At 56.7% G+C, this 21,202-nt stretch overlaps 2 protein-coding genes across 3 annotated transcripts in view; both read right to left on the reverse strand.

The window, feature by feature from the left end:
* ZNF385C (zinc finger protein 385C) overlaps positions 1-21,202 on the reverse strand; it is a 59,576-nt gene that overhangs the window by 15,547 nt on the left and 22,827 nt on the right.
* On the reverse strand, positions 874-13,085 carry C27H17orf113 (chromosome 27 C17orf113 homolog). Of its 2 annotated transcripts, none has more exons than XM_068996224.1 (3): positions 12,796-13,085; positions 4,152-4,779; positions 874-3,171 (listed from the first exon to the last, which is right to left on the reverse strand). In XM_068996224.1, exons 2-3 carry the CDS (start codon positions 4,668-4,670, stop codon positions 1,639-1,641), a joined length of 2,052 nt encoding a protein of 683 aa, XP_068852325.1. In that variant the 5' UTR covers positions 4,671-4,779; positions 12,796-13,085; the 3' UTR covers positions 874-1,638. The 2 variants fall into 2 exon arrangements, with proteins under 2 accessions (XP_068852325.1, XP_068852324.1); XM_068996223.1 differs by lacking the exon at positions 12,796-13,085 and adding an exon at positions 6,530-12,632.

The raw sequence follows: 21,202 nt of genomic DNA on the forward strand, positions 1-21,202 counted from the left end.
CCAACATGAGTCTGCCAAGGACCCATCTCCGCAGACGCCGCTGCCTCAGAGAGCATCTGGCGCGGAGTCTGCCCCGGCCAGATGGAGACGGAGCTGTTTATTCACACGGAGGCTCCTCCTGCTTGGGAGATGTTCTCAGCAAATTCTGATGGTGTCTCTCAATCCTTACACAGGGCTTTAAATCTTTTGTCTCTGGCCAAGCATGCTTCCAGGAGGCTCCCCAATGCCAAAGGCTGATGGCCAGAGAAGAGGAGCAAGACCCAGTCACAATGCTGGACCATGACAGCAGCACAGTGTAGCCCCAGCACCTCTGGGATCTGGACCAGTAACAAAGAGACTGCACTGCACTGGACTCCCAGAACAACCAGACTTGGACCGTGGGGCAGCAGATCTGCTACATCCTCCCATTTCCAGCTTTTGGCAGCCCCAGCAGAGGAGCCGGCACCCAGGATTCAACTGAGGTGATGCTTCATGCTGCTGCACTGGGTTTATTGCTGATTAAAACCAGTCTGAACTGAAGGAAACAGCCCTCCAAGTCAAAACCAGCAAAGCCCCGTCACACTGGGACACACCAGTAGCACCCCAGCCCCGCTTGGCCACCGTGCTGGCACCCCCAGACTCATGGGCAGAGGGGCCTGAGCTCCTGCCTGCTGCAGGCACCAACAGTTCTGTTGACCTCGGGATAGAGAGTAACACTTCAGAGGAGAAATACGAACTGAACACCTCCAGTTGGTCCCAAAAGCAGGTGTTGAAGGACTTTCTCTTGGACTGCAGGTTGCCAAGAGCTCAGGGTGCAAAGGGAACTCCAGCACGTGAGGACATTTTGGAAAGACCAGAAATTAGCTAGTGATTGTTTTTGGACCTCTGCTCATAATTTATTCTGTCTTTGCAAAAAAAAAAAAAAAAGTCCTTTTAGATATCTTTGTACTTTAGGAAAATTAAGATAGACCTTTTTAATATAGATATTTATATATGTATATTTATATATATATACACACATACACATATGCACACAATGATGCATTTAAAGTTACTATTTCCTCAGCCATTACAATATCGTTCCCTAAATCTCTTGTTCTTGAAATGATCATGACTTGATGCCACTGCTAAAAATACCCTGTGCTGTGCGCAAGGAACACCAACACAACACCGCCAGGCACGCTGGGGTCGGCGCAGAGCTGGGAGGATGTGCTGCCTTTTCTGCATTCGCTCTCCAGGCTCCAGAATAACAGAAATCCCATATTTTTGCAGAGCATTAAGCAAAAGCTGCTGGGTATCTTTGTGCAAAGGCAACGTGACATTTGAGCTCAAGAGCTTTGCCTTCATCTCCCTAAAACAAAATAATGACAAACCCTTGGAAAAAACTCATCGCAATTTGGGATCTTGGGTGGCCCCAGGATTCTGAATTCTGGGCGATTCAAGCCAATGTCTGGGGCATGAGGGAGGGGTGGTCATGGGACCAGCACAGCTTTGCGAAGGATCCCGTTTTCTCTTCCCAGCACGGAGCAGGTCACCATCCACTGTGGCTGCCTGGCCCCAGCAGTGACCAGTGATGCAGAAAGGCAGCCTCGGGCTGGCACTGGGGGCTGCCCGCAGGCCCCGGCTCCTGCCCAAGGGCTCGGCCCTCAGCAGCCACGCTCACTTCACCTGTGCCATGATGAACCCAGACTCCCTCATGCTCTCATAGTACTCGATGGCCAACGCAAAGTTAAACTCGCTGATGGCTGGCCCGTCAATGGCGATCTTCATGAGGTCAGAGAGCCCCTCATCCTTCACATGGCGTGACCGGCCACGCTTCAGCAGCTCCCGGCCCCGGCTGATCTTCTCAGCAAGGACCGAGCCCAGCGGCAAGGCCAGGGCAATAGCTGCCAGGACAGCGAAGTCTGGGAAGAGTTCATGCATCTCAGAGCTGCTGTAGACCAGCTTGATACAGAGGTCCTTGAAGGAGAGCTGGCTGAGGCTGAAGACGATGCGCTTGAAGAGGGGAAAGTCACTCAGAGCTCTCTCACTCACCACCACCCGTGAGTACACCTGCAGCAGGAAATTCAGCTCACTGACCCCATAGCTGCCAATGTCCTCCAGAGACTGGGGGTAGCACTTGGGGTTGAAGATGGCAGAGAAGGAGCTGATGGCCTCCAGGACGCTGCTGGGGAACCTGTCCAGCAGGTTGCCCCGCACCCTCTCCAGGTAGCTCTCCTTCAGGTGCTCGAAGTGTTTCAGGTGCACCTGGGAGCAGTTGGCCAGCTCGATGCCCCTGTAGTAGAGGCGGCTCTCGCCCTCCCGGCCGTCCTGCGGGTGCTTGTTCATCTCGCTGAGGAACTCCCGGAGGTTCTGGCCACTGGTGTTCTGCTGGGCCTGCAGCGTGGTGGCTGTGGCTGAGACTATGGGCTTCAAGATGGAGAGGTCGAAGTCCTCGATCTGGAAGAAGCGACTGAGCTTCTGGAAGATGGGGAGAACATCCAGGAGGATCTTGGTGAAGGCCACAAACTGGAACTTCTTGAGCTCTTCGCAGAGGCCACGGGCCACAGGCGAGCGCTCCGCCTCACTCTCCAGCAGCAGCACCAGTGTGGGCCATGAGGAGTCAATGGCTTCTACAGCTGGGAAGATAGAAGTCCAGTGGATGGCTTTGGGGCTCCTGAGGTCTATCTCACAGAGGTCCAGGACTCTCCGCAGCTCCTGCAGGCTATCGCCTTCCCCGTGGAAGCTGGAGTAGAGCCTATATACAGCATCCACGGTGGTCTCATACTTCTGGAGGTACTCGATGGTGCCAATGCTCTCAGCCAGCAGCAGGGAGGTGCCATGGGACAAGCAGTGCACCTCAGTGAGGAGTGGGCAGAGTGAGGTCAGCACGGTCCCCACCCCACTCAGCCGCTCAGCCACCAGTGAGGCACTGTCGGCGCTGAGCCAGGTGAGCTTCATGGTGGGGATGCCGAAGGAACGCATCACCTCACCCACCTTGCCTGCCACAGTGGAGGCCTCCCCAGTGGGCAGCTCAAAGCTGCCCAGGAAGGTGGTAGAGGTCTGCCCGTTGCAGGGGGAGACAGTGGTGGTGAACATGGCAAGGCTGCGGTGCTCCAGGACATCCACCGTCTCGTCCACCACCAGCCCAACGAACGGCGAGGCTTTGATCCTGTGCCTGTCCTCGTTGTGCAGGACTTTGGCAATGGCTGCCTGGGCCAGTTAAAGGAGGGGTGCAGGGAGGGAGAGAGAAACACAAATGAGATTCAGAGGCAGTGGGAGATGCGCAGCACCCGGCACACAGCGAGCAGGCGGGCTCCCACCCACAGGTCCACAGCGCACGAGGGCCCAAGCCAGGCAACAGCCCTTACACTAGCTGCACACACAGAGGCTGGAAATCACTTTTTTTTTCCCTAATAAGCTGTCTCCTCCTGCTCCTGTTCGGCAGCTCAAGCACTGTGGGAAGCTGCTGAAAGCTTGGGGGCTCCTGCCCTGAGCTTGGGGTCAGAGCCCCACAGCTACAGCAAGACACAGCACTACCAGTAGCACTGGCCCCTCAGCTCCCAACATCCCGTTCCCAAGCCCCCCACCTACACTGGCAGTGAGGCAGGACACCAGGAACCCACCTCCCACATTGAACTCCAGCAGTTCCACTTCACTGCCCCAGCAGGGGCAAGAGCAGCAGCAAAACTGCAATGTTTTTTCCAGCTTTACTCACTCACTCACACGCCCCCCATTTCAGGCAAACTCCCCAGTTTGGAGGGAAAATTTTCTGTGTATGTGTGAGTGCTGCAAGGATCACCACAGGCTGGGAAACCTAATTAGTGGGTTTAGCAGCAAAATAAGCCTCTGCAGAGAGCTGAAAAGCCTGGCAAATGGCCAAGACTCGCTAAAAATTTAATTTGATTTTAGCAGGCACGAAGCCTTTGCAAAATTCAGAAAATCCTTTCTAAACTCTCCGGCTACTTGATCTTTCTGATCACTCAGTTTAGGGCAAAAGAGGAAAAACCCACAGTGCTCGTGTGCTAATTGAACTCCTGAGCTTTCATCCTGCAAAGCAGCTTGGCAGGCTCAGGGAGCTCCTGGAGGGCGCAGGCACCGTCCCTGCTCTGCCAAAGGCGGTGGCCACGCGGCACCGTCCGGCTCCGTCGCGGCCGGCACGCAGGTGCGGACCCCCAGCCCCGCATACACACCTGCATCTCCCTGACGCTGCCGGGGTGGTAGTACTCGCTGTGCTCCGAGGCCAGCAGCGCCTGGCACAGGTTGAACTTCTGGAAGCTGAGCAGGGAAGAGCACTTCTCATCCGGGATCTCCTCCTTGGCCATCCAGTAGACGGTGGTGAGGACGGCCACCTTCGCCGGGTTCACCTCCACCTTGATGACCGAGCGCAGCTCGGGGTGGCCATGGACACGGGTCTCGAAGGCCAGCTGCTCCCGGTTCACCGCCAGCGCCTGGCGGTGCGCGCCGGAGGTGACGTGCCGCAGCAGCGCGTGGCGCTGGAAGTTGTCCGTGCCCACGGTAAAGGCGTTTTCCGCTTTACCGTGCTTGTTCTTCACCAGTGCCTGCCGACACTCTATGCAAAACATGAGTTTCCTCTCATAGTCAAACTCCAGCCAGGTAAATTCTTCCTTCCAGTGCTCATTGAAATAGCGTTTACACTTTTTATTGGAATTGGAAGTTTCCCCAGCTGGCTTTTTCCCTGGAGGCACCATGCTGGTGTGGCTGGGAAATCAAACACTACGGCTGAACCGCACTGTGCCTTGAGGAGCAGCCTGCACATTTAATTTAGTAAGACGGTCTATTACCACTCTCCTGGTCCGACTGGAGATGAAAGAGACACAAGGGAAAGGGATTAGGGCCCTGCAAACCTCAGCCAGGGCTCAGCTGTGGTGGCATGGTGACAGCGGCGGTGGCAGTGGTGCTGAGGACAGGCCAGGCTGTGCGACAGCCCCAGCACCACACTGGGGGATCCCATCAAGCACCTCATCATCATCACCAGAAGCTCTTGGTGTCACTAATGGGACTGGTGCACACACACACGGTCCCGTCACCAAAGGAACACCCACATGCTCCCCCGGAGCAGCCCTCCCCACTGTGCTGGCACTGGGAAGGTGAGGAAGGCTCAGCGCTGGCTGAAACACTCAAAAAACGAGCATTCAGCCCTGGAGGAGCAGCACCTGCTGCTGACAGTGACTGCCAGGGCCCTGGAGCTGAACATGGGTGACTGGGAACTAGCTCAGACACATGTGCTTGTGTGCACATGTGTGTTCTCAGTCCTGCCTGGTTTGTCTCTCTTCCAGGGAATTGCCGAAGCCACGGCAGGTCCCATGGCAGTGGAGCCATCATTCAGTGCCATCCCTGTGTCCCTCCCAGGGGGTGACGCGCCGGATCCGCTCCAGGCCAGGCTCCCAAATATCTACTGAGCTAGAGGCTGCAAAGCACTTACACATGTAACCAAACCAGGACCTGAAGGGTTTAAGCATTCACTTGACCTCCTCCCTGCATTTCAGGCCCACTCAGTCTGATCCTCACATTTCTCCATGAACCAGACTGAAAATCCAAACTGACCCTTGCTAAAGGTGTTGGGAAGAGGAGGAGGAAGAACCCAGTGCAGCATGGGGATGCAGGAGAACCGAAGTGCAGAGCAAAAAAGAAAGAACATGGCTACTCAGAGGCAGTGAAACTGGGGAATACCATCAGTCCACATGACTTGCTGAGACACCAATGAGGAACTTGGGGGTTTTCTGAAGAACAAGCCCCCAAACCAGAACCATTGCCACAGCACTGTGGGAGCAGGGGGAAGGAACCCTCACAGTTCAGGCATTAGAACAACACCACCACGACTCCCAGCAGCGCGAATGCCCACCCTATGGAGCCAGTGCTCCCCACGGGGCGCCCTGGGCACCGCTGGTGGGTGGCCCTGGAGTCCCGGGCATCACAGCAACCCCATCCCTGCGCCGGGTGGGCATCGAGCGCCCTGGCTGCAATGGGATGGTGCATGGCCCCAGGGGATGGATTCCTGTGCTCTTTCCCTGCCACTGACCCCATTGGCTGTCAAGCCATCCCCACAGCCCCCCCCCCCCCCCCCCCCCAGCACTTGCTCCAGCAGAAGCTGCTGCCTTGGAAAGAAGAAAAAAAAATAAATAAATAAAAAGAGCAGCAATTAGTGTGTGGGATGCACGAGGCCGGGGCGGGGGTTGGGATGGAGCAGAGCGCCGTAGCGCCCCTTCCCACAGCGCCCATTCCCGCAGCACCCGTGGTGCTCTGGCACCAGCCCAGCACCCCTCACTGCTGCTGCCCACGGGAAGAGCGGCACTGCGCATCGTGGCGGACTCGGCAGCAGCTCGGGATGGGGGCTCACACTCCGATCCCCCCACCAGCCTGCTTCTCCCCCCGCCGGGAAGTTTGGGCAGGATCGGGATTCACTTGTGAGAGGACAAGCCGCTGCCCTGACCCTCGTCCCTGGTGCATCAGCCCTGGCTGCGTCCCGCCGTGCCCGTGAGGGTGAGCGGAGCAGCCCCAGCGCCCAGCCCAGCGTGCCCACCCCGCTCACCCGCCCCTACATACGTACCATGGAAAGGCTGCCATAAGCTTTGGGGCGGGGGGCTTGCAAACTTCCCAGTTTTGGTTTTTAAATAGGAAGAAAATAATAATAATTTTTAAAAATCTAATTTAAAAAAAAAATACCCCCCCCCCAAAAAAAAAAAAACCAAACAAACCCAGCCAAGCAACGCAAAGCCAAAAATAAAACAAAAAGCAGCGGGGTGTTTGGTGGGAGGCGGCTGCACCCCCCGCCCCGCAGCCCCCGCGGCCCCGAGCGCGGCGGCTGCGGGAACAAAGCCTGCGGCGGCCGCCCGCGCTCACGGGAGCACGGGAGCAGCCATCTTGCTGCTGTGAGGACTGCCTGCCTCACGGATGCTCCCGGCAGCCCACGGCGGCAGTGGCCACTAGCGGTGGCCGCGGTGGGGAAGGCCGCGTGGGCCGCGGAGACAGTGGACGCGGTGGCTGGGCCATGGGCTGCGGCCCCCCAGGCTGAGCCGTGCCCCGTGCCTCACCTGAGGGACCCCTTCCCCCGAGGAGCAAGGAGCGATGGGCATCGGGAATCCCCACCCCGGCTCTCTTAGCCGACAGCTGGGCACATGCAGCAGGGTGAGCTGCGGGAGCGTTTGCAGCCAGCCAGGACCGGTGTCTGTCTCTGGGTTTCGGCAGAGCCAGGATCCAAGTGCCCTGCAAGCAGCCGTGGGCAGAGCAGCACCAAGCCATGGACACGGAGTTTCGGCAGGATCCAGGTCCAAGACCTTTAGGGAATGCTGTAAGTTCCTGTTTACCTGCACTCCTGGTCCATAGCTGCAGGGCTGGGGCTGAACTCCAACCCCTTTCCTAAGCCCCCCTAGGGCTCCCTAACGAGCAGAATGGTTCCTCACATCCCAAAATCTTTCTTTTAGCAATAAATGCAGGTGAACTTTAGAGCCCCTCAGCTACTTCCAGAAAGAGGATTTTGTGCCACCTTTGCTTTCCCGAACAGGGCTCCTGAGCGCACTGAAATCCCAAGGGGCACCAGTGTCCCGTGGGACCCCCGATGGGAACCCTGCTCCTTGTTCTCCAGCACATACCCCATACCTGGGAGCTGAAGGATGCTCCCACCCAGACTCGCCCTTCTCCCAGTGTGGAGTTGGGCCACGAGGAGGGATGTGGCCCACCGGAATGTGCCTGGATTAGGAGCTGCATTGTACCTGGCTCCGGCTGGCTCTGCACCAGGGGGGTCTGGCGGCCCCCGGTGAATTCCTCTCTTTAGGCTCTCCACCACATATCCCGGGGCAAGAGGCTCTTCCTGCTCTGGAGACATTCTTGCCGAGCCACCTCAGCCCAGGGTTAATGAGAGCAGGAGGTGGTGAAACCAGAGCTGGCTCCTGGGGTGAAAACACGGCCGGTTTATTCTTGTGCTAATGCCGCGAAAAAAAGAGGATTGAGCCTTTTTAATGAGTTTTTAGGCTGGAGCCCGCTGCATCCCCTGATCCCATCCCTGGTTCCCAGCATCCAGAGCAGGACGGCAAAGGTCAGCAGCCCCAAATTAGGAGTGGCTGGGACCAACTCCACTTCCCATGAGGACCCCCCCCACCAACCCCCTGCACTGGGATCCACGGGAAAGACCAGTGGACTCCAGACGAGAACACGCTTGCTCTGCCTACTCCATGCAAGGGGCAAGGCTGGAACCACTGACCCCTTCTGCCCTGCACACCCATTCCTGCTGGAAGCCTCAAGCTTTAACACGAATTTTGGGCAGCATTTGCAGGATGCCCCTGACCCTGCTGAGCACCCTGCCCTCGCATAGCTGCCGGATGTCAGATGTCCTTCCTGGAGGAACTGGAGTGGAGATACTCCTGTTTACCCCCGTGCAGCAGTAGCCGCCTTGGCTCGAGCCAATTGTTGCTGTTTTTCCCGACCATGCCGTGCCTGAGGAGCTGGGTGGGCAGGTGCCCCAGCACACCAGCACATCCATCATCCACGTGGCACAAGGGCGGCGGCAGCCATGAGCCACAGTTTCCATCTGAGTCCCAGTTTCCATTGGCATCCCACACCTCTGGCAGCCAGAGCAGACCCCAGGCACACAGCTCCCACTGGGATGCCCCGGGCCGATCCCTGGCACCCCTTCCAGCACTCCAGCCCCATATCCATGGATAGGTTCCTTGAGGGTTTCTTACTGCATCTATAAGAAGCTGAACAGAAGAGACCAAATCCAGCCATATTACCCCAAAAAATTGTAAATCCCCGAGTCTAAAGATATTTATGAGATTTTGTTTCCATCCCTGCTCTAAGCCAGTCAGGCTCTGGGAAATGACGCACAGTCTTCCCGCAGGGAAGCGGAGGTGCTGGTGTTCCCAAAGCTGCTGACCCCAGCGAGCCCCATCCCTGTGCAGCCCCCAGTTCTCCTGCCCACCCACCTTGCTGTGCCTGGCTCCACCAGCCCTCTCACCCCTGGCCACCACAGGCCATGGGGTAGGAAAGACCCATCACCCTGCAGGTCCCTGCTCACCCTCTGCACCCAAAACCCCAGCTGAGACAGCCCCCAAAATGAACTGGGAGCATGCAGGGGAGGGAGGACTCATGGGAGCTGCCCGGCTGCATCCCTCGCACCCGAAGGTGGTGACAGCTCAGTTCAATCTCTGCCGTGTGTGGCAGAGGGGGGAGGCTGCGAGGAGCCGCTGTCTCACGTGGGAGAGAGCACCCGGCACCGTGTCAGCTCAGCCAAATTAAAAATACTCCTGCAGCCCCCAGGCTGGTGCCTGGACGGGCGGATCTGGCAAGGATGTGGCCTGCGGGATCTGCAGATGCTGGAAGGGACACAGGGAGGAGAAGGTGCTCCCACACAGAGAAGGGGATGGGGCACACACTGGGGGACCCCAGTATTTCCCAGCTGTGTCCCAGTTCTCCTGCACAACTCGGGGTACTCGGGGGGCTGTTCCTCCTCTGCTGGGGGGGCCCTTCCAGCACCACTGTGGGCACAGAGACTCTGGCTCCGGCACAACCAGGTCCTTGTGGAGGGGCCTGGATGGGCAGTGGGCCACAGACAGGGAGCCACGGGGTGCTACTGGAGAAGAAGACCTCGACTTGCTGGCATGGGACCCCCACACACACCCTACAGCCACTGCCAGCTTGCAGGATGCAGCCTCATGCCTCCTTCCCCTGCACAGCCTTGTCACAACCTTCAGCTGCGTGACTGCAGCTGGCAGGGAACAAGCCTTGAAATAAACTCAGATGACATTCCTGCAAACTCTGGACATGGCCACAACAGGATTATTGGGCTGGGCTAGGGAGGGGGGGTTAGCATGCTCATCTCTCCCCGCTGGCGACCCCAGCTCCAGGCTGAGGCTCTTCTGAGCAGCAGCTGAGAAGGGCAAAGCCCTTTTGTCAAGGAGCAGAAGCAAGGACAGGGTGATCTCCTGCCCTGGGCTTCCTCCAGTCCATGCACCTGGTCCTTGGGAGGCAGCTTGGCTGCATCTTCCTCCCTGGCAGCCATAGGGGACTTCACCCCACACCGCTGGTATTGAAAACAGCTGCTGGGGAGCAAAACTGGATATCAGTCTTGCTCTGTCAAGCATCTTTTCCTCCCTTGTGCACAAGCACCGAGCCCAACTCCCTCTGGATTTTAATTCCCAGCACTCCCATCTGCCAGGTAATGATCTGAAAAATCAGCATTTAGGGATGCCTCCTCCAGCAGAGATCCCAATCAGCTCAGTGTCCCCTGTGTCATGGCCAGCACTGCTGCCAGGATGGTGCAGCCTAGCCAAGACCCCACTGACCTCTGCCACAGCTACTGAGGGGCTCGGAAGGGATGTGGGCTCATCCTGACTGGACGCAGCAGAAGGGAGGTGGCAAGTACTGAACCCTGATCTGGGCTCCACTGCCCACAGCCCTGCCCACCCCTCGCTGGGGTGATGGGGAAGAGGCCAGGGTCCTCCTGAGAGATGGAGAGCTCAGGAGTGCACTGGAGCCCCTGATCAGTTCAGCCTTTATTCTGGACGCAGTTTAAATTGTAAAAATTGCAGCCAAGTCCAATTCATTACAGCCAAGGAACGGCTGACAGAAATGAAAAGAGAGAAAAGCTCCTCAGATTGATGCTTTCTCACCATTCCAGTGAAATAACCAATTTGGAACAAATTAGGGGCTCCCGTCTCCACCAGCCTTTTGAATTGCCTCCAAGCCAACGCACATTTTTCATAGTGCAGCGTTTCTTCCATTAGCAGTGAAAATTAATGATTTCTATTATTGAAGCACCTGAAGGCAGGTGCCTCCCTCGCACAGCCAGGGCTGGGCTGGCACCAAGTCCCTGGAGAGCCAAGGGGACCCACGAGAAGACAGACAGGTTCAGAGAGGATAAGTGACACGGCCAGGGCCACCTGGCAGGTCAGTGGCAGAGCCAGGCTCTAGCCAGTGGCCATCCCTGCCGGGCTGTTCCCTCTCAGCAGTGCCATCCCAGACGTGCCAGAGTGCTGCACACAGCCCACCATGGTGACACCCAAACCCTGCACGTGACAGTGTCACAGCTGTCCCCAAAACCCCCCTAGCAGTGAAACCATGTGGGCTTCAGCCAGCCCCAGCTTTGCTTGGTTAGGGGGAAAAGGGGAACTGCCCTAAGGGCACCCACCAACTCAGACTTCAGGAGGGCAAGTCCTGGGGGACCAAGAGGGCTTTCAAATCCCAATCCACTCACATATTTTCCCTCCCAAGTTTTAGAGAGACCAAAGCCCTTCACCTCCCCTCGCCTGCTCTCTGCCCCCAGCATTATTCCCTGAGCACAGCTCCCCAGCAGCTGAAGCGTGTAACCCCCCAACCATGGCTGCCCCAGGAGGCCAGGATGGTCATGCCCAGGATTTGGAAGATGACACACATCTGTCATTATTTTTTAATTTAGATTTTTATTTCCTACCTCTAGTATTTCATTGTAATTTCCGCCACTCCTACCCAGGCCATGCTAATATAATCACTCTGGAGGAGAGTGGGAGCAGCCAGCCTACTCCTTCCAACATCCCGCTCAGGAAAGGCAAAAAAAAGCAATCTGCTAAATCCCCAGCCCCTGCAGTCATTACAAGCTCAGGGACATCAGGTGGGTGCTGAAACAAACCATCAAAGCCTGAGTGCCGCCAGCACCTGCCAGGAGCATTGGCACTGAGAAACTTCAAAAAAAAGTTCACATTCACTCAAAATACTTGTTAGCAGTTCATTATTGCAGCAAGGTGAGGCATAATTAAAAATGGACTAAAGAGATTTGTGAATTATATCCTCAGCTTGATGCTGGAGACACAGTGATATTTTCTAGCCCACATCATCCTGGAGGTCAAGATTAGATGACAGCTTGGTCTAAAAATACTCTGAAGGGGAGGCTGAGGCTGTTGGAGGAGGTCAGAGCCCCCTATGCCCCCCCCACCATTGCTCAGGGTTGAAACCAGGGGACAGATGTGTCCCTCAGGACATTGCTTGGAGCGAGCCCCAGTAATAAAAACAACTGCTGCATTTACAGGGAAATCCACCCAGAACAACCACAGGGAAAGTTCGGTCCCACCGTCTGCCAAAGGAGCCCCAAAGCCAAACCCGGTAGCTCAGGGGGGCCAGGCTCCCCACACCGTCACCCCCACAGCTCCCAAGAGGGCTGGAATCACCGTACAAGCACTATCCAACCACCACGTTCTTCCACCTGGAGCAACATGGTCCTGGCATGGGGATCATCAGTGAGCCCAAGACACTGCGGGGTCAAAATTGAAGCTTTAGTGGCTATTCAGTGTTTCCTTCATATCTGAGGCCACAAAGTGAAAAGCAAGCTCTGGGGTTGGATTTTTGTTTGTTTTTTAAACCTGCTTTGCCTGACGAGTATTCCAGATAAATATCCCGAGTAGTGTTACACGCTCCAGAGAGACGGGGAAAGACATTTCAGAGTAAAGATTGTGTTTCAAACTACTATAAAAATTAAATTGATCCATGAGAGACAGCTGGGGCCAGCTTGATCCATGGGAGACAGGCACCCCAACATGGGCACCCCAGTGGGGTCCTGACCGATGTGCCAGGCTAACAACCTCCATGTTCCTGGCCTGGCTGCTCTCCGGCAGCCACAGGCACCCACAAAGCACACGCCAGCCACATGTTAGCAGAGGAAAGCGAGTGTATGGCAGCTGCAGACGTGCCCGTGCTCACACGGGTGTGCACAGAACACACACGAGAGAAGCGGCACCGCTGCCCACAGGGACGCGCCGGACCCATCGCTGCCAGCAGCCGGGGGCCACGCTCCCTCCCCAGCGCCTGCCACGAAGTTAACGCTGATAATAACAAAACCACTAAAATTACCAGCCCTGAATCCACACGGAACGGGTCCAAGAACAGCGTCACGTTCTGTTCACTGCCGCTGCTCCGCTTCTCGAGTCCGCACCGGCCAAGCCTGGCCACGGAGCTCCACCAGCAGCCACCTGGCCACCCGTGCCAGTCACCCTCGCAAGGACACTGCCGGCCACTCTCCCCCTGCCTCATTTCACACAAAAAGCATCAAACATTTGTGTCGCAGGTGCAGCAGAAACACAACTTGGAGCTGACACCCAGACAAAGAGCAAGGGCAAAATCCAGCCCCGTCAGCACACAACCTTTTCCCTCCTCTTTTTGCAGCCCTGGGAAAAATCAATAAGATGCAGTGAGTCAAACTCAGCTTGAATCCCGTAAGTAATTAGGATTAGCAGGCTGGGAGCCGAGGGAACAGGCTGCCTATGTGCTGGGCGGGGAGGGACCATTTTGTGGGTGTAGGGTACAGCCTCAGCTGATGCAAATAACACGAGCAGGTCTTTAACGGGGTTTTCAGGCAGAACGGCAATAAGGAATGGGAATGACAGGATTCGCTTAGTAACAAGAAACTCTCATAAGCATAATTTGGGGTGCCAAGCCCTGTTGGGAACAGGATGGGGACCCCACAGGTGAATCAATATTTGAGTTTGATGCCGAGCCTATTCCCAGCCCCTCACTCGGAGCCCGGACTCCATGAGTACTGCTTATTCCCGGGGTTCTTTCCCGGCAGCGAATAACCCACCTCAATGATTCACTATTTAGAGTTAAGTTTGTGGCCAAAATCGCCAAGTGGAGAAGAGATCCCCCCGTACACACACAGTCTGCTCAGAGCTACCGGCAAAATAAGAACCAATTCGGTATGCTTCTGTCCATAAAGAACAGCTCGGACGCTGCAAAGTGCCCTTTCCTCCGGCTGAAGGAACCCGGCAGAAGACGGGAGTGCTCAAGCCGGGGCCGTGCGGGGAGGAGTAGCCCCGGGACAGCGGCGAGGCGATTCCCCCGTCCCCCTCCCCGCGAACCCCACCGGCCCCTCGATCCCCGCCCGGCCCCCGAGCTCCGCGGCTGCCCCGGTCCCGCTGCACCCCCGAGCAGCGGCTCCGCCAGCGGCGAGCCGGGGGATGAAGGAGCGATGGAGAGGAGAGAGATGGAGGGCGACGGGGAGAGATGAGGCTGCGGGAAAGTTGCGTTTCACCCACCTAGAAGCATTTTGGATGCGGCTGCGTCGCCTCCGCGCTGCTGGTGCCTCCCGTTCGCCGGGCAGAGCTGCGGGCAGGGCCGGGCGGGCGCACCCCCGCTCCCGCCGCCCCGCTCGCTGCCGCCCCTCGCCCCGCGTCCGGCCCCGCCTCGGCCCCGCAGGAGCGCGGGGGGAGAAGCTGCCGGAGGTGCCGGCTATCAGCGTGGAAATGGGCGGGGGGACCGGGCGCTCCCCCTCCCCGCACAGCCGCCCCCGCGCCGGGGCTGCCCGAGCCCCGAAACTTGGGGCGAGGGGAGGGAACCCTCACCGGCTCCGCTGCGCCTCCGGGGCTCTCTCTGAGAGTCCTCCAAGGTGACTGCTTTGGGGTGACACGTGCCGAAATGCCCCCGTGGGTCTCCACCGCGGGCTTCGCTCGGGGAGGGGAGGCTCAGCGGCAGCCACCCACCCCCGGGAAAGGCTCCCCGGCGGCAGGGACCGCGTGTCCCTGCCTGGTGACCGCAGCTCTGCTCGGCAGCCGTGGGTCCCTGCTCTGTTCAGCCCCAGACCAGAGCGCTGGAAACACACAGGGTCTGACCCAACCATGCCATTGTGGGGTGACACGAGTGGACACGGACAGCCTGGCCTGGGTGGGGTGCTCATCCCAGTCCCCCATGGTTGGGGTTTCCATGAGCCCAGGGCCTACTCCCCTCCCCATCAGTTCATCAGCAAAGACTGTGGCAGTTGGGCTCCCCATGGCAGCACCTTCTCTGTGCTGATTTTTGGTTTCCTCTCAGGAGGCGAGGCTCATGACTTGCTTACATTGCTGCCCTTTAAACAGGGAAATGAAAAACCTGCTTGTGAAAAGGGGAAACAATCGCCTCCCCTGCCTCCCTGAATGGGAGACAAGAACGAGGAGGGAATTAAATATTTTCCTCAAGTCAAACAATTCAATGAGTTGGGCAGAAACCACTGGGCCATAAGCAGAGTGAAAACAAAGACATTAAACCAAGTCCCTTCCCGCGTGCCACAGCCAGACCAGGCACTTTTGGGGTAAGTTACAGAATTTTGGTGCACTGAAAAGCACTAAAGCCATCAGGGCCCCTCTGGGCACTGCTGCTGGGCCAGGGCACACCATGGGTCCTTCTCCCAAATTTCACCCTGGCTCAGCTGGCACCAGGGCAGCACTGGCAGAGCCCCGGGCAGGGTGTTGCTGTTAGGGTTGTTAACAGCAGCAGTAAGTTTAGCTGGGGCACTCGCTAATCCGGGATTGACAGCTGGCCCCGCGTGCCTGGCCCGGCCTCCTGCAGGCTATTTAAACCCGATATTAATTTGTTTAATGTCATCAGCGGTTTGGCGTTACTGCAAGGAGCGTCGAGCAGCAGGAGCTGGAAATGTAAAGACTGCGAGGAGCAGGGGGCTGACAACCATACGATGGCTGTTCTCCTTTCCCCTGGGATAACCACAAGCCACGAGCAAGTCTGGCATCTCCTGACCTCCAGCCCCTCTGGCATGGACTGGCTGGACCAACATACACCCCTGACCCCCGCTCCATCCTCCATTCACCTTTGCCCCCAGCCCTGACCAGCCCCTCCAGTCCTACCCAGCAATTCCCTCAATAAATCCTCTCCCAGCTGCGGCTCATGCTGCATTTATCCCAGCCAGGAGAGCAGGTCCTGGCTGGCATTGCCGTGGCTGAAAGGGCTCGAGCTGGAGTGACACGGAGGGGTGGGAGGGAGGAACGGCGGTGTTGGATGCTGCGCTTTGTGGCCGAGCCTTTGAGGCCAGCTGGAGCAGAGGCTAATTGCAGGTGCTGATTACAGCCCCTGCCATCAACGCCTCCGGCCCTCCCTGCCCTGCCCAGCCCAGCGGATCACTGGAATTTCCCAGCTCCGAAGTGTGGGTCTGTCCTGTGCATAACTTGCTATATTTGTCCGTGTACCCCAGTGCTGGCATACAGCAGCAGCACAAACCCTCCCACGGGGTCCAGACCCCCCCATCCCCCTCCCAGTGGTGCCTCCAGCTGCCCCATATCCTAGGGAGCAAAGCCTGTGGCTGCTGCTCCCCGCACCCTCTGCTGTGGGATGAAGCTGCTGAAGCATCTACCCCAGAGTGGTTGAGAAGGGTGCCCAGGGGCCATGGCAATCAGCTCCACCATCCCATGGGAGGCACTAAAAAAACCCCAGAGCCAACATGGGGCAGATGCCACAGCCCCTCGTGGTCACCACTTTCCAACACAGGTTGATATCCACCTGCGGGACACTGATGGCTGAGCATCCCAAGAGCGTGGGGACAGAACCAGAGGGCTCCTTGTGAAATGGCCCCAGGCCCCAGCCCTCCGCCTGCAGCTCATCACACACATCCCGGGAGAGGCAAATCCCAAACATGCATTAAGAGGGAGAGCGTTTGCCAGCAGCCACTGTAGAGCCGGGCTTGCTTGGGCAGGTCTGCTCAAATCCTGCCTGTGGCTTAAAGGGAGAGGGAGGGCAGGGAGAAAGGGAGGGTGCTCGGGCTCGGATGGGGCACCAATGTCACCAATTCACTGGGCTCTTTGAGAGAACAGACTCCAGTAACAGAGTGATTACTCCAAACCCTACTGAGGGGCAGGGTCAAACTCTTCACTGGCTGAAGGACATCCAGGACTGGCTCTTCCCAGCCTCAGACTCCAGAAGCAGCCTGACAAATACTGACCAGAGCTGGGCAATGAACACATCAATAAAGGAGAAGGGAGACAGGGATAAAAGCCCAGCAGGAAGTGCTCCCCTGCCCAAGTCTGCTGAGCCTTCCAGAGCTTTTCTGGCTGACTTTGTTCACCAAGGATTTAGGGTATAATTTGGGGGTGAAAGACGCCAGATAGGATCAAGACTGATAGACCTGGAGGATGTGTATCGGTTTTCTTCTGCTCTGTAATTTGAGCCCCATCAGAAGCAGAAGGCTCCGGCTGAAGCAGCCGCCGGCGGTTCATCCCTGCCGGGCCAGGAAGGCAGGCGCTGACCTTTCCTGCTCCTGAGTTTGCTCAGGATTAAGGTAACATATTTTAAGGGCTGAATCCTCCTCCCCCGGGGGGGTTCCCACACAAAGAGAATGGGGTTTGTGGCTCACAGTCCCCCTGTGACCCCCCTGATAAACAGAGATTCACCAGACTGCTGAGTTCACACTGCCCACCCAGATCCATTTTTTTAAATTAATCTCCATTTTTACAATTAATCCTTCCTGCAGATTTCTGCTTTTATGCATCTAAAAAGAGCAAACCTGGGAGCCATGTGTCAGTGGAGGGGTCTGGCAACCCTAGGGGACACAGAACCCCAGCTCTGACCCCCAAGGATGAGCCAAGGTGGGCAGGGCTTTGGGAGCCGAGCCTGTGCTTCCCACCTTCATCATCTTTCCCAGGGAGATGGCTAATTACAGAGGCATCCAGAACAGGTCTGCGAATAGGGTGGAGAAACTGGATGACCTAAAAATATTTAGTTATCTAGAAAAGGGGTGGAAATTACACCTGGAAATAGTTTCAGAGAGAGTGTAATATTTTCCATCTAAATGAGAAGGGCCCTCCTGGAAGAGACAGGGCAGCGGGTTCCACCTTGCCAACACACTTTGGTTCCCCCTAGCCCTGTGCAGATTTCCTGGGGGGCTACAGGGCCCATATGGAGTCAGCTGGGGTTTGGCACAGAAACCAGCTACCCAAAATCTTCTGGATGCTTAATTAGCCAGGGGTGATGCTGGCTCTGGTCTCACCCATCAGGTTCCTGCTTAGCTTTGGCTCCTGGGGAGCTGCTGAGGCTGGGGAGATCATTTGGGCACATGCTCTGATGCCACAGCACTGAGCACACCGAGACACTCCAGCTGGCACGGCACAGGCCAGATAAATGAAACTATTCCTCATAAGTCTGTGGCTGTAGAAAATACCAAAGGTGAGCTGGAGCAGTGTTGTGGGCAAGTTTCCAAACGCAGCAATAACTCAGGGGCATAACAAAGGAAGGGAACTGAATTTGAGGTGAGCAGGCAGAGGCAGCCCTGCTCCAACTGCTCCGGCAACTCCAACAGCCCTGGCAACTCCAGCAGCTCTGACAGCCCAGATCTGCCTCACATGCTCCACAAGCAGGGAGCTGGGGGCAGCCCGGGGAGGCTGCAGGGAAAGGCCACAGTCCTTGTGCTGGAAGGACACACAGCTACGCACACCAGTCCCTCACGGCCAGCTCATCCAGAGCTCTGCACCGCTCTGCTCTCAGCATCACCAGCTTTCCCAACAGCACCAGGACCAGAGAGCAGGCTCCTGCATCCCTGCTCCCAATCCCAGGCTGTGGACACGGCTCCAAAGGCCAGAATCCCACTTCCTCCCTGTGCACACCCGCGCTGACACCACGGGGTTATGGAAAGGAGAGCTCACTCTGAGAGAGAGGCAGAAGCACGACGAGGGGAGATCATCTCTTCAGAGAAAATTTTATATTGCTTACGACTTACTGTCTGGGAACATAAAACAGTTTAAGCAGCCGACCCTAAATCACAGTGACAGCTCTACCCTACCCACAACCCCCGGCTTGCCCTCCCCCAGCTCCCCCCGACCTGCCTCCCCTCCCCGTTCGCCTGGCTCCAAACGCTCGCTCCTCCCGCGTCCCCGGGCGAGCAGCACACGCGTGTGCACACACACACACGCAGAGACACAGCGGGCACGGAGAGAGGCCCGAGGCTGGAGGCCGGGGGGCGAGGGATGAGCGGCGTTTCCATCACTGAGACCCGGACAAGTCACTTCCCCGCGGCTGTCACCCCTCCCCAGTCCCCCCCGTTCAGTCCCGGTGCTCTTTGGGACGGCGCCCGGGCGCGGGGCGGCCGCGCAGCCCTCGCACGCACAGCCCGGCACGACCTGTTCCATCCAGCGCCTCTAATCCCCTGTGACAGCCGGGGTGGGAGCGGGAAGCCAGGGGATGCAGCCGGGTGCTGTGGGATGCGGTGGGATGCTCGCCTCTCTCCCATGTCAGAGCAGGACAGTGGCTGCCTCCGTCCCTCAGAACAGCAGAGCCCCCCGGGGATCGCCCATGTCCTCACCCCTCCCTGGGGGTGTTTAAGACGCAGCAGCCCCCAAGTGCTCGGGGTGCAAAGCCAAGCCCCCGCAACAGGATGCGTCTGGATGCGATGCCTGGAGCTGCCACAAGAGCCAGAAGCCGGACCCTAGAGCATCCCCAGCACTGGGCTCCCTTCCTAGGGGGACATCACCCCCATTCCGGGGACCTCACCCTCTGCTCAGAGCTGCTGATCGAGCCCTGGAAAAGGCCCCTTCAGGCTCAGAGCTCTCTCGGGACGGGGATCAGCGGGTGCCAACGAGTTGGGACATGCTCACAGTTTAGCTGCTGCTTTGACCATTTTTTCCCCACTTAAATCCCTGGCTTTCCTCTTCCAAATCTGCTGAGCTGATGCTACATGAGAAATTGTGAAATATTCCATGGCTACATGTTCCTCCTTGTTCTTAATCCACTTCTAATTAATGTCACGTGTGTCGCAGCCCTGAGCTGAGTGGCCGTGAAACACTATTGAGGCAACTTGACAGCAAACCGACTGGAAGAAAGTGACAGCAAAATCCACGATTAAAGAGAAATGGCTCACAACTGCAGGGCTTAAAAATAACACGAGGCAATTTCCTCCTGATTTTGGGAAAAATCGCCACTGCCAGCAGCGCAGCACAGCCTCTGCCAGCACCACATCCAGCGGCACCCGGACACCCCCGTGGCCCGGGCATCCCCCACCAGGCCACACAAAGATGATACTTGATATATATAATCTTACCTTGATATATTTTGGCTTGGTCTCTGTATTTCTTAAAGCAAAGCCCTTCCATGGATGCAGCTGAAGCATCCGCCTGGGTGCCTCAAGCCCGTGTCGTGGGGACCTCCCACCTCCTTCATGCCCCAGTAGCACAAGCAAAGCCCTGCAGCTTCTCCGTGTCATTTTATGGCCAAGAGTTTAAATTTTAAGGCTCTTTTTAGAATAAGTGCGTCAGGGAAAAATATCCCCGAAGCTCTGACCAGAACTCGGGTGCAGAGCTGGAGGTCAGGGTCCTGGTGGGGAGGGCTCCACACCACAAAAACCTTCCAGCCAAAGCTGACCACTAATCAATTCATTTTCTATTTGAACTTACTGACTCAATTAAATCAGAGATTAATTATGCTACAGTTATTAATCCACAAAAAGCTGAGTAGCTGGGCTTTTTGGAGGGATAGCAAGCTAGAGGGGTATTTTCTAAGGATGTAGAAAGGGAGCAGTTTCCTCCGGATTCATGGACGAGCACGAAGTCGATGTGCGGGGTCTGGGCTCGTGCGCTGCCTCTCACATGGAGCCCACAGGTCCTTTCCCCCCACAGAAATTGGCTTTTTTGGTAGAACAAGAGCATTTAGTGAAACGGGGCTTTTCTGCCAGTCCCCAGTGACAGGGGTAAATCCCTTCCCTTCTCAGCCTTCCGAGCTCTGCCCCCAGGAGCCCCAAGGGACATCCCTGCACCCCATCCATACACCCCAATGGGAAGGGAGAAGCCTGAGAATGAGCAGAGGGAAGGAAAATGTACAATTACCCAACTGAGCTTCTTCAAATTATTCCTAATCCCAGCCAGTATCTCTAAGACATGAAAAAAACATTATATTTCTCCCACTGAAATTCCAGGTTATTCAAATCTGATCTGAAAAGCTATTTTTGCTCATCTTTGTTCACAGCTGAAGGGAGCAGCTGAGGCCAACAGAGCAAGAGGACTCCGTATGTTTGTCCTCCATAAATTCACAGAAGCTTAAAATCTGAACCTTGGTGCCGCTTGGGCACAAGGTATTGATCAGCACCCAGTCTCACCCAAATGTTAAATCCCCTTTAACACTTAGGCTGGGCATGGATCTGCTGTTGGGGAGTTTGGGAGAGCCCGATGTGCTGCCAATGTACTCAGTGATGGACGCTGTTAAGTGGCTCCCATGCCAGCCAGATCCTGTCCTGTCCTTGCCAAACTTCTCCAAAAGGTCCCAATAGCAGGAGAGCAGCAAAACACTGCAGGAGTTAAGGAGGAAACAAGAAAGAACAACTTTTCTTCTGGCATTGCTGGAGCTGGACCTGGCAGGCACCAAGGCTGAGCACAGCCAGGAGCTCCATCAAGGGCAGATGTGAGAACGTCCCAGTCCCAACCTAGTGGTGAAATAACTGCTGCACCCTGATTAATCCCAATTAAACCCTAATCCCACATGTTTGCAGATTATTTCAATCAATACATTGGGATCATTGCAG

This window comes from Aphelocoma coerulescens, chromosome 27 (genome assembly GCF_041296385.1).
Source record: "Aphelocoma coerulescens isolate FSJ_1873_10779 chromosome 27, UR_Acoe_1.0, whole genome shotgun sequence".
NCBI classification, from domain to species: domain Eukaryota; kingdom Metazoa; phylum Chordata; class Aves; order Passeriformes; family Corvidae; genus Aphelocoma; species Aphelocoma coerulescens.

Coding starts and splice junctions, on each gene's coding strand:
- C27H17orf113 (XM_068996224.1), bottom strand. CDS start 4,670: ATGGTGCCTCCAGGGAAAAAGCCAGCTGGGGAAACTTCCAATTCCAAT. Junction 3,172..4,151: donor GCAGCGTCAGGGAGATGCAG/GTGTGTATGCGG, acceptor TAACTGGCCCAG/GCAGCCATTGCCAAAGTCCT.